The sequence below is a fragment of the Dendrobates tinctorius genome, unplaced genomic scaffold (assembly GCF_039654945.1).
Source record: "Dendrobates tinctorius isolate UK_male_01 unplaced genomic scaffold, ASM3965494v1 ptg000120l, whole genome shotgun sequence".
Classification (NCBI taxonomy): domain Eukaryota; kingdom Metazoa; phylum Chordata; class Amphibia; order Anura; family Dendrobatidae; genus Dendrobates; species Dendrobates tinctorius.
Genome location: NW_027361788.1, coordinates 20269598 through 20282500, shown reverse-complemented (window position 1 = coordinate 20282500; position 12903 = coordinate 20269598). Strand labels below are relative to the sequence as shown.

General features: G+C 50.7%; 1 protein-coding gene across 9 annotated transcripts in view; it reads right to left on the bottom strand.

Moving 5' to 3' along the window:
• Positions 1-12903, bottom strand: part of HUWE1 (HECT, UBA and WWE domain containing E3 ubiquitin protein ligase 1) — a 234366-nt gene that overhangs the window by 65155 nt on the left and 156308 nt on the right. For all 9 annotated transcript variants that reach the window (XM_073590844.1, XM_073590843.1, XM_073590850.1 and 6 more), the window contains 7 exons: positions 8340-8494; positions 8156-8201; positions 6854-7132; positions 6515-6764; positions 6223-6356; positions 5930-6147; positions 5559-5847 (listed from right to left, as the gene is read on the bottom strand). In XM_073590844.1, the coding sequence (XP_073446945.1) occupies positions 5559-5847; positions 5930-6147; positions 6223-6356; positions 6515-6764; positions 6854-7132; positions 8156-8201; positions 8340-8494 (1371 nt within the window). The remainder of the gene's footprint in view (positions 1-5558; positions 5848-5929; positions 6148-6222; positions 6357-6514; positions 6765-6853; positions 7133-8155; positions 8202-8339; positions 8495-12903) is intronic.

Sequence of the window (12903 nt, the reverse complement as noted above, 5' to 3'; positions counted from 1 at the left end):
AACGAAAGAACCGGAAAGGCTTAGGTCGGCCGGTGAGTCACTGCCGCCTGCAGAACCTTCCTACCAACAACTGCATCAGACGAGGCCTGGGTATGAACCCTGTAGAACCTCGCAAAAGTGAGAAAGGACGACCAGGTCGCGGCCCTGCAAATCTGTAAAGCCGAAGTCTGGTGACGCACAGCCCACGAAGCTGCCACAGCCCGGGTAGAGAGGGCTCTCACTCCCGGAGGGTGCCGCTTTTCCTGAAGTCGGTACGCTTCCAGAATGGTAGAACGAATCCAGCGAGCTATCGTGGATGTGGACGCCGGAACCCTTTCCGGCGACCTTCATAGAAGACGAGCAAGGAATCGGATTGACGAAAAGAAGCAGTCCTGGCGAGATAAGCACGCAAGGCTCTGACTACATCGAGTTTGTGGAGGGACTTCTCAATAGGGTGAGACGGAGTCGGGCAAAAAGATGCAAGAACGATATCCTCATTGATGTGGAAAGAGGATACGACCTTTGGGAGAAAGGAAGGAACGAGTCTGAGAATGACCTTATCCTGATGGAGAATCAGGTACGGGGAACGGCATGACAAGGCCGCCAATTCAGAAACTCTTCTGATGGATGTAATGGCAATCAAGAAAGTTACCTTCCACGAGAGAAGGGATCTTAAAGGAATGTCCTGGATAGGCTCGAACGGCGCCTTTTGGAGAGCGCTAAGGACGAGATTGAGATCCCACGGATCTATCGGCGAATGATGCGGAGGAGCCACATGGGCGACCCCTTGGAGAAAAGTCTTAACCTGCGGTAAGGCCGCCAGCTCTCTTTGGGAGAGAACAGACAGGGCGGAGACCTGGCCTTTGAGGGTACTGAGGGACAGACCCGCATCTAAACCAGACTGGAGGAACCCCAGAATAGATGGAATGGAAAAGGACATAGGAAAGACTTTTTTTTTTACCGTCGCACCAACAGAAAAAAGGTCTTCCAGCACCTATGGTAAATGCGGGAAGAGGCCGGTTTTCTGGCTTTGATCATAGTCTGAATCACCTGGTCAGACAAACCTGATTCTCTCCGGATCGTGGCCTCAATGGCCATGCCGTTAAATTCAGAGATTGAGAATTCTTGTGGTAAAGGGGGCCATGCGAGAGAAGATCCGGACAGTCTGGAAGCCTCCAGGGAACGTCCGCGAGCATGTTCACCAGCTCCGCGTACCCAGGGGCGTCTTGGCCAGTCTGGGGCCACCAGAATCACTGGTGCGCCTTCAGATTTTATCTTTTTGACCACTCGAGGGATCAAGGCAAGAGGCGGAAATAGATAAGGAAGTCGGAACTGGGACCACGGAATTATCAGGGCGTCGCAAGAGACGGCTAGAGGGTCCCTGGACCTGGCTACGAACTGCGGACTTTGTGGTTCATCCGATATGCCATGAGATCGACATCTGGGGTGTCCCAGCGCTGGCATATCTGATGGAAGACTGAGGGGTGAAGGGCCCATTCGCCTGATGCTAGACCTTGACGACTTAAAGTAGGCCGCACAATTTTCCACCCCTGGAATGTGAACGGCAGAGATCGCAGTATCTTGGCTACTTCCGCCATTACTTGCTTGCTGCGCGTGCCCCCCTGGTGGTTTATGTATGCCACAGCCGTGGCGTTGTCCGACTGAATGCGGACCGGCTTGCCGAGGAAGAGAGGCTGCCAGTGAAGAAGAGCCAGGAAGATTGCTCTGATCTCCAGAATATTGATGGGGAGAAGAGCCTCCTGTGGGTTCCACCGGCCTTGAGACGTTTTTAGATGGCACACCGCTCCCCAGCCTAGAAGGCTGGCATCGGTGGTGATGACTTGCCATTGAAGCGGAAGAAAGGACCGACTCTGGCCTTGCCCACCAAGTCAGAGATTGTTTCACTCTGAGGGGAAGGAGAATGGGACGGTCCAAGGACAGCGAGGTCTTGTCCCAGGCCGAAAGAAGAGCCAACTGGAGGGGACGAAGATGAAAATGTGCAAAGGGCACCGCTTCCATGGAAGCTACCATCTTCCTCAGAACCTTCATGCTGGACCGAAGGGGAATGGGGGTTGGCCGCTTGAGAAGTCGGATACCTTTGGAAAGAGCTGAAAATCTTTCCTTTGGAAGAAACACACGGGCTAGATTTGTGTCGAATTCCATGCCTAGGAAGGTCAGGAGCTGTGTGGGGATCAAAATGGACTTTCCTTTGTTGATTATCCACCCAAGACAGCAAAGAGTGTCTAGGACTATCTGAAGACTGTCTTGCCAGGACGATCCTTTGATCAAAAGGTCATCCAGATAAGGGATGATGAGGATCCCCCTGGAGCGGAGGATGGCCATGACTGTCGCCATTACCTTCGGGAAAACCCGGAGAGCGGAGGCCAGACCGAAGGGAAGAGCCGTGAACTGGTAGTGGTCTTCCTGAATCGCAAAACCAAGGTATTTCTGATGTTGCAAACAAACAGGGATGTGAAGGTAGGCATCCCGTATTTCCACAGAACAGAGAAATTCCTTGTGTTCCATTGAGGCTATCACCGACCGAAGAGACTCCATTCTGAAGTGGAAAATCTTTACTCGGCGATTGAGCAATTTGAGGTCCAGGATTGGCCAAAAAGTTTTTTCTTTTTTTTTTTGGGACACGAAGATACTTGAATAGAAGCCTGAAAATCGTTCGTGTGCGGGAACCGGAACGATCACTCCGGTGGCAAGAAGAGAGGAGACGGCTTGAAAGAATCCTGGAATGTGAGACCGCTGTCTTGGAGGTCGGGACAGGAAAAAACCTCCCTTTGGCGGAGACACAAACTCGATCTTGTATCCGGATGTGACGATTTTTCCCTGACCCAAGCGTCGTTGACAACAAACAGCAGACGTCCATGAATAAGGAAAGTCTGCATCCCACCCTGGAAGAAATGCCAGATGGGGGTGACCCGTCACTTGGAGGCAAACCGACCGGACCGGGTACCTGACGACCTGGGGTATTGACCTCTAGATCCCCAGCGGGGAGCGGGTTTGTAAGATGGCCTTTTCTGCTCTCGCTCCTTAGAGACGGAAGGCCGATCTTTGAGGTAGTGTCCGCATTCCATGACTTTAGGCAAAGGACGCGGCGTACGGCCACTATGTTGCTGTTAGCCCTTGCCACGCACCCAGCTGCATCTAGGGCGGCGGCCAAAAGGTATTTACCCGCATGATTAATTTGATCTGCCAGATCCGCCAACTCGTCCTGAGGAGCTGCTGCTAAGATGCCCCTGCGAAGAATCTTTGCCCAAGCAGAGATGACCTTTGCTACCCAGGCAGGTGCGAAAATCGGAGAGGGAGGCACCAGGTGCCTAAAAAAAACCCAACTAATTTAGCTAGAGACTATTTGTCTGTCTGTTGGATCCTTAAGTGCTGTCCCATCCGGGAGGGATAGGACCGTCTTTGAGGCTATGCAAGAGACAGGAGGATCCACTTCGGGGGCTTTGGACCATTTGCGCGTAAATCCGCATCAAAGGAGTACAGGACATCTAAGTACCTGCGGCCTGAGAAGCTCTGCTCAGGGTGCTCCCAGTGTTTGGTCAGTGTAGTATCAAACTCTTTATGGTTTGGGAAAGTTTGGGATAGAGGCCTTGCCCGCTTAAAAGGAATGGAACATTCCTGAGAAGGGGGCCTGTCTTGTTTAATTCCTAAAGTTTGAAAGATAACTGAAATGAGGCTATCGACCATCTTCCGAGTTTTAGACATGCCATCTGCTTCTGAGCTAGATCCTGATTGGGGATCCTCATCTGACCTAGTGTCGTCTCCTGAAGAGGGAGAAGGGCACCTGGGAGAAGCAGTCGGGCCTAGAGAGCTGGAAGACGAGCCAAAGAGAACACGCTTCCTAGTAATTCTACTCGATCTGTCCCTCTGAAGGTCGCGGTCAGGTGCAGACGACTCACCTTGCGAGGCAGTCGGTGCACAGGTGGCTGTAGATAGCTGAGGCAAACGTTCTAGGACCTGGACCAGGGACTGAGACACTTTAGTCAGATCAGAGACCGACTGCGACATTGCCACGGCCCACTCTGGGAGAGAAGAGGTACCCTCATCCCGGGAATCTGTGTGCTCCTGAGAGACTGACATGGCGGAGGGACTGCAGGACAGACAGAGGGGCGACGACTGACCTGAAGGCCACTTCTTTTTACAGTGTGCACAGGCGTAGTGAATAACGGTGGGCTTGAAAGAAAGCGCCGTTGAAGGGTTGAACATAGGTGGGATACGCCGTATGGCCGCACTAGATAAGATCAGGGACTGCAGAGGGGCGCTAATTTGCAATAAAGAGCTGAGCTTACCGAGAATCTGACGAGCAGCAGGACCCTGAAGTGTCCTCCAAGCAACGAAGGAAGAAGAGAGATTCCAGTCAGGAAACTGGCTGTGAGGTTGAGGAAGGCAGAGCTTGGCGCCGGGACGTGATCGGGCCATGGGTGCGGGGGGGGAGCGGTAATAAAAAGATTGATGCCTCTGAAAGGAAAAGGAGCCCTGTAATAGGGTGGAATGGGCGCGCGAAAAAGGCCGCCAGAGAGAAAAGGAGAAGCGCGTCCTGAGCAGGGAGGCAGGAGAGAAATTGAAAGTGAAACCGCTCCCCCCCCCCCCCCCCCCGCCTGGATCTCTAGCCTGCAATGGCCGCGGCGCCGATAGAGGTGAGCTGCGCCCCCACCGCTCTGGAAACCACCCCCCCAATGATGAAAAGACCCATTCAGCTGGAGCGACCGTTCCAGGGGACCGCTGATGCCTGTGCACGGCGGGGAGCGCGGCTGTCAGCATGAGGCGCGCGGCTGGCAGAGAGGGAGGAGGGCGGGAATTTCAAATGTTGCTCAGAGACATGCCGGCTAAAGGGAACGATCAGACTCTTACCTGACGTCCCTGAAGAGGATATCCGCAGGGGCCCTGCGTAACAGTCAGGCCGCTGGGAGAAGACCTCTTACTCTCTGACATGTAGAAGACGGTGTTTTCTTGCTGGGAGCGAGGGATAGCCTGCTGACCACCGCCGTCTTCCTCTCAGCCCTGTCCCAGGAGAGGGGTGAGGGGTTGTTTTGGCAAGGACCGGCCACCCCTCATCCGCCCATAACACCGACTGGTGTTAGGGAAAGGTCCTGCCTGCGGTACTGAGAGTTGCGATGTGGGAATCACCACACTGCTCGCTCAGCCGCCTGATATAGGAAATCAGAGTGAAAACTACACCCTGTTTCCTGATGTGAAGACCTGAAAGAAATAAGCGAGAAAAGATTAAAAAGTTCGACAAACACCTAAGGAAATAAAAGGATTATTAACTGCGGATCTGAGAAGATCCCGGTCCACCTCCTACAGACACTAAGCACAAACTGAGGTACTTGGTATCTGTCGGTGGTGTATACTGCCGGGGAGGAGCCAATTTTCTTGTTTTTGCATAGTGTCAACCTCCTAGCAGCAGCAGCATACACCCATGGTAATCTGTGTCCCCCAATAAGGCGATAAAGAAACAGAGCCGCCCCTTTTTTGGCTGATCCGTTTTTTTCTAAAATTGGCGGAAGTGTGAAACAGGCCTAAGAGACAGGAACAGTGGGTATTACTATAGGCCAGCTAACCTGGGCTCCTGAGGATGGCAGAGAGCGCTGATGTGCTGCTGTGCCCAAAGAGCCTTTCATGCATGAGCTGCCTCTGTCGTGCCTCCTGTTCTCGCCGCAGCGCCTGCGCCTCCGCAGCTATATCTGGGGGCATCACTGCCAGAACGCTGTCTTCCATGTCTTCCAGAACGCTACGACGCAGATCAGATGGCAAAGTTTGGATGAAAGTCACTGGATCCATTGGGGTGTCCGAAGTGGTATTCTGCGCCAGCTCTCTCCTCTGCTGTTCTGCCCTTTGCTGAGCTAAGACCTTATAATGGTAAATTAATAAATGTTAGAACAAAAAAATAGAAGTTTAAATCCTGGAAAAGAATCATTTCATATATGCACACCTCCTCCTGTATAGCGGGTGGTAAAGCAGCAAGGAACTCTGGGCTGACTTCAGTAACACCAGCGCTAGCTACAACCGGAGGAGGGATAACCGGGGCTGCGGTGGGGGGAGCCCGGGCGGGTGGTCTGATGCCGAGCTGGTTCTGTAGCACTTCTCTGCGAATATCTTCAGGAAGTGCGGCAAGAAAGGATGGATCCACTCCTTCAGGCAAGTTTATACCTATAGAGACAACAGAAGGTTAGAGTTTTATATGTAAATTAAAGGGAAATTAAAGAAATTGCCTCAATCTCTCACCTGCTAATGGATCTTCCTCTTCGCTGCTGGTGGATGGCAAAGCTTCTTCCAGAATACCACTGGAATCCGTTGCCAACAAGGCTATGCTGGGGTCTCTGGTAGAGGGCATGTCAGCAGAAGGTGTTGTAGGGGAGCTGAAAAGCACATGCAACATACGTGCAGGGTTAACAAAAATATTTCATGGGTCTTGTGCCATATTTAGAGCCAAGGAGAATATCAAGATGGAGGTTATAAGGCATCCTGAGTTTATATATTCATGTCATTTACATAACCCTTAACGCTACCATCGTACCTGTCATCGCCGAGCTGAGACACAACTTGACCCTCATTTGCAGATGGAGACTCCACAGGCTGCTGGCCGACTGCAATACTCGTGGCAACCACTAGAGGCTGATCTGGATTTACAATTCCTGATGACTCGCCGATGCATTCCTCTAGTGGTCCAGATGCGAGGCTACTGGTGTCCATGGGGGACCCCTCCAGCTGACTACTAACTGCAGTAAGGGCATCAGAGTCTTCTGCTCGCTCAGGGGAAAGAGAAGCTATGGAAACGATCAAGAAAAATTGCTTAAGGTCTACTAATACTTATCACTAATAACTGGTGACAAACTAAAATCAGACATGTACTAACTGATGGTTGGTGCTGGCGATAGCTCCATTTGAGTTGCATCTCCTTCGACACTGGGTCTCCCTGGTCCAGACTCCTCTTGATCAGCTGGCAAGAGTAACTGGCCCGTATCCTCCGTACCGGGATCTGTGAGCAGACTTTGTGGCAGGTCTGCCAGAGCGGCCTCGGGGGGATGAGCACGCAGTGTGGGATCCAATGGAACAAGCTCAGGACTTGTTGGTGTGCCTTCAGCAGAAGATGGGGCAGTAGGGAAGTTCTCAGGGCGACCACTACCATCTTGATCTTTAGTAGATTACATGTAAAAAGTTTGGATATTTACTAAGAAAATAATTAGGTCTATAAAATATGAAAAATATAAAAGATTAAGACTGTACGATGTTGAGCACCAATCTTACAGGGTTTGTACCGGGCATGGAATGCTAGACCAGGGTCCACCTCCTACCACACACAAATCTAAACTGAGTAGCTTGATGCCAGTAAGCCTTCTGATGCCTCTCCTAACCCCCAAAAAAGCACCGGAGAAATATAGATCGGCTAAATCAGGAGTATGAGAGCAGTAGGGGTCCCCAAAATGGCACCACCTCCAGTTTTTTGCTCCGGTGGAGGGATGTGACCGTTGGACAAAGCTGAACAGCGCAACGCTGATCAATGGGAGCTGGTCTGCAGTCCCTGGCAGATGCTGCGACACCTAAAACAGAGCTGTGCCATCCAACTCCAAATTTTATTTTTTTTTATTCATTTTTACATCTGGCCTCCATCGATGCCAATAAGGACTGATCAGTGGGAATGCAGAGTATGGGCCCCCCTCTGACCACTTATCCTAACGATAGGTCATCAATATTTTACGCCCGGACAAACCCCTTTAACACTATGAAGAACTACATTTCATGAAAGGATCTTTATCTTTGATACAAAAGAAACAAGCCACACCACTAGGAAGGCAGTAGGCTGTATAGTTATCACCAAAATAGGAGCAAAAATCGCTGCCCCTTACAACAATACAACTTACTACCTCACCATGAAGAGGGCAGAGAGCGCGTAACAATAACCTACGAGACTCGACGCACTGAAAGAAAAAGCCGAAATATTAGTAAAAGAAAAAAAAATATTTTAACTATGGATGCACACTCTGGATCTGCCGCCAACGGACACCGCAGGAAAGACAGTAAACTGTATAGTTATCTCCCAGATCGGGTGTGACCTCAAAACTATACAATCTACTACCTCACCCTGAAGCACCAAGTAATCTGTAGCCACGTGCGTCTGTAGAAAGAAAAACACTAGAAAAATAACTAGACGAAATACCTGCAAGGCTCAGCTCAAACGAGGCGTTCCTCTTGGAGTTTGCAGCCTGGAGGAAGAGGAAAAACAAAAAACATTTAGGAATGTCCTCTCACATCCCCTGTGTCAGACAAAGGTGGTTGTGTTTAAGTGATCAACATCTCACCACAGTAAAATAAATGTAAAAAAAAAAAAAAAAAAAAAAGACCTGAGGATTTTGATCCTTTGATTCCTTCTCTTCCTTGGCCTTCTCAGCCATCTTGGCTTCTTCCTCTGCCAGCTGTTTTCGCCTCTTCTCTCGCCGCTCCTCTAGCTCTTCATCCCGCAGAGCTTCGAGGTGGTTGATTATAGGAACTTTGACCACTTACAGATAACACAAAATCATATTAAAAAATCCATTAAGTTTAAGCAAAAAAAAAAAAAAAATATCCAAGTCATCTACAGCTTTTCAAAATTTTCTCAGTTGCTTAATTAGGGGGACACAAAATAAAAAAAAAAAAAAAAAAAGGGATTTTTGGTACTTATTGTAAGAGCTCTTTCTTGGAGCCTTCATTGGAGGACACAGATAACCATGGGTGTATATGCTGCTGTCGCTAGGAGGCACTGACGCTAGGCAAAAAGGAAAAAATAGCCAGTAGTCCCCAATAGTATACACCCAGCGACAGGCACTAGGCTACTCAGTTGGTGTTAAAGCAGTAGAAGCAACGAGAAGCTCAACATATGTAACAACTCAGAACAATGGCATGTAGGCCAACCACCGCGCAAAAAATAAGGGAGGGTGCTGTGTCCCCCCAATGAAGGCTCCAAGAAATATTTTACGGTAAGTACCAAAAATCCCTCTATCACTTCATTAGGGGACACAGATAACCATGGGACGTCCAAAAGCAGTCCCAAGGGTGGGGAAAAGGAAAATATAAGCAAGGAGAAAGGAACCTAGGTCGACTAGTAAGAAACCGCCACCTGCAGAACCTTCCTACCCAGGCCTGCATCAGCCGAGGCTTGGGTATTAACCTTGTAGAACCTTGCGAAGGTGTGTAGAGACGACCAGGTTGCGGCCTTGAAGATCTGCAAGGCCGAAGCCTGGTGACGAATGGCCCAGGAAGCACCCACAGCCAGGGCGGAGTGAGCCTTCACTCCCGGAGGAGGCCTTCACTCCCGGAGGAGGCCGTTTGCCCCGAACACGGTATGCTTCCAGTATCGCCGAGCGAAACCAACGGGTAATCGTAGACTTAGAAGCCTGGAGCCCCCTTCGACAACCTTCAGGGATAACAAGTAGGGAATCTGACGAAAGGAAGCAATCCTAGAGAGGTAGACTCGAATAGCTCTAACCAAGTCCAGTTTGTGGAGGGACTTTTCCAATGGATGAACAGGAGACGGACAAAGAGGGAAGGATGATGTCTTCATTGATGTGAATGGTAGAAACCACCTTGGGAAAAAAAGGAAGGAACAGGACGGAGGACTACCTTGTCCTGGAGCAGAATCAGGAAAGGAGAACGACACGGCAGTGCCGCTAGCTCAGAAACTCTCCTGATAGACGTAATGGCGATTAGAAAGGCCACCTTCCAAGACAGGAGGTAGAGTGAGATTTCTTGGATGGACTCAAAGGGAGCCCGCTGAAGAATGTCAAGAACAAGATTGAGATCCCATGGATCTACGGGAGGATGGTAATAAGGCACTAGATGGGTGACCTCCTGAATGAAGGTCTTTACCTAAGGGAAGCTAAATCTCTCTGGAAGAGGACTGACAGAGGATACCTGACCCTTGAGGGTACTGAGCGATAGGTGTGAATCGAGAACCGCTTGAAGAAAATCGAGGATGGACAGGAGGGAAAAAGACATCGGAAACAAGCCGTTATCCTCACATCACCAAAAAAAAAAAAAAAAAAATCTCTGTGGTAGATATGCGAGGGTGCTGGTTTCCTCGCCTTAATCAAGGTCTGGATGACCCTGGAAGAGAAACCGGCCTCTTTTAGGACTGTGGCCTCAACGTTCAAGCCGTTAAACTCCAAGACCTTGGGTGGAAGAGGGGGCCTTGCGAGAGGTCTGGACAATCTGGAAGCTTCCAGGGAATGTCCGCGAGCATGTTCACAAGCTCCGTGAACCAAGACTGTCTCAGCCAGTGTGGAGCGATGAGAAGAACTGGAACTCCTGTGTTTCTTTTTCCACCTCTCCCCTTGATTCCGAGAGTCGTAAAAAAGATAGGGGAGGTGAAACTGGGACCACGGAATCACCAGGGTGTTGCAACCTAAGGCACTCTGGTCCCGGGATCTGGCTGCAAACAGAGGAACTTTGTGGTTCTCCCGGGATGCCATGAGGTAGATGTCCGGGGTGCCCCATTTCTGACATATTAGTCGAAGACGGCAGGGTTGAGCGACCACTCGCCTGATGTGATGCCTTGACGGCTCAGAAAATCTGCTTCCCAATTATCCACCCCCAGGATGTGAACAGCCGAAATGGCCGGGACGTGACGCTCCGCCCATTGCAGGATCTTCGTCACTTCTGACATGGCCTGTTTGCTTCGAGTTCCCCTTTGGTGGTTTATGTACGCCACGGCGTTACCCGACTGAATGCGGACCGGCTTGCGTGCGAGCAGAGGCTGCCAGCAGAGAAGAGCAAGCAAGATTGCCCTGATCTCCAGGAGACTGATGGGAAGAAGAGATTCTCGAGCGTTCCAGCAACCCTGCGCTGTGTGATGAAGGAAGACAGCGCCCCAACCGAGGAGACTGGCGTCGGTGGTGATGATCTGCCACCGGAGATGGAGAAAGGACCTCCCACACAGGACGGAGGCGGATAGTGCCACCAAGTCAGTGATGGTCTCACTTTGAGGGGCAGAAGCACAGGTCGGTCTAGGTAGAATGGTCTCTTGTCCCAAGCAGACAAGAGAGCCTGCTGAAGAGGACGGGTGTGAAACTGGGCATAAGGGACGGCTTCCATGGCGGCAACCAGTTTACCCAGTACCCTCACTTAGACTGAATTCCCTGACGTAGAGACACAAACTTCTCCTTCGGAAGGAAGAAGCGTGCCTCAGCCGTACCGAACTTTATACCCAGAAACACTAGGAGCTCTCAGATGAAAGGAGGGAGGATTTCTCCTTGTTGACTATCCAGCTGAGACGGGCCAGAGTGTCCAGGGTGATCTGAAGACTATGGTCGCAGTCCCGGCATGACGGACCTTTGAAGGAGATCGTCCAGGTAAGGGATTATTAGAGTCCCCCTGGAGCGGAGGATTGCCATGACCGCCATGTCTACAGAGCAATGAAACTCCACTGGTTCCATGGAGACGATCACCTAACGCAAGGATTCCATCCTGAAATGGCGGGTCCGAATGTAAAGGTTCAACCGCTTGAGGTCCAGGACGGACAGACCCATCTTTTTTCGGGTCTACGAACAGATTGGAGTAGAACCCTGAAAATCGCCCGTCTGGAGGAACTGGCACGATTACACCTGAGTGGAGGAGAGAAAAAACCGCCTGAAGGACCCCTGAGGCTTGACCGTGGACTCTGACTGGCGAGAGAGAAAGAATAGTCTTCCTGGGATGGAAGAAAAGTCGATCTTGTAACCAGACGTGATTATATCCCTGACCCAGGCGTAGCTGACCACTGACAGCCATGCATCCCTGAAGAGAAGGGGTCCTCCCACCCTGGAAAAATTTCTAGGGAGCAGGATTCAGAGGGCTTTGAGGAAAATCCCTTTGGTCTCCAGTGAGGTGCCAGTTTGAAGGATGGTTTCCTCGTTTCCCTTGGGATGGATGAAGGGTCATGCTGGGAAGTCACTGAAGAGAAAGGACGAAAGAAGCGGAAGGGCTAGGGCCCTTTCCTACTGAAGGGATCTTTGGGTTTAGACTGGGGAGGAGACGTGCTCCGAAATTATTTGGTCTAGTTTGGACCCGAAGAGCCTGGATCCCTGAAAAGCCAGGCTGGTGAGAGATTTTTTATAAGTAGGATCTGCATTCCGTGCTTTTAACCACAGGATGCGGCATATTTATAAAGCACCATTGGTTCCATGGTGCTGTACATAAGAAGGGGTTACATACGAATTACAGATATCACTTACAGTAAACAAACTATCAATCACAGACTGATATAGAGGGGAGAGAGGAATCTGCCCTTTCAGGCTTACATGCTACAGGATGGTGGGGAAGGAGACAGTAGGTTGGGGGGTTGCAGCAGCTCCAGTTATTATGAGGCGGTAGCTCCAGTAGTGGTGAGGAGGCAGCGGGGGTCATTGTAGGCTATTCTGAAGAGGTGGGTTTTCAGGTTCCGTCTGAAGGATCAGAGTGTGGATGATAGCCGGACATGTTGGGGCAGGGAATTCCAGAGGATGGGGGCTATTCGGGAGAAGTCTTGGAGGCGGTTGGGTGAGGAGCGAATAAATGTGGCGCGAAGGAGGTCTTGGGAGGACCGGAGATTACGTGAGGGGAAGTATCGGGAGATTAGTTCAGAGATGTATGGAGGAGACAGGTTGTAGATGGCCTGGTAGGTCAGTATTAGTAATCTGAATTGGATACGCTGAGGGAATGGGAGCCAGTGAAGAGATTTGCAGAGGGGAGAAGCGGAGGAGTAGCGAGGAGAGATGAATTAGTCGGGCGGCAGAGTTGAGGATGGACTGGAGAGGTGCAAGGGTGTTAGCAGGGAGGCCACAGAAAAGGATGTTGCAGTAGTCGAGGCGGGAGATGAGGGCATACACAAGTAGTTTAGTAGCTTGAGGGTTGAGGAAGGGACGGATTCTGTGGCATATAGCAATAATATTGCCGCTTGCCCTGGCGGAACAGCCG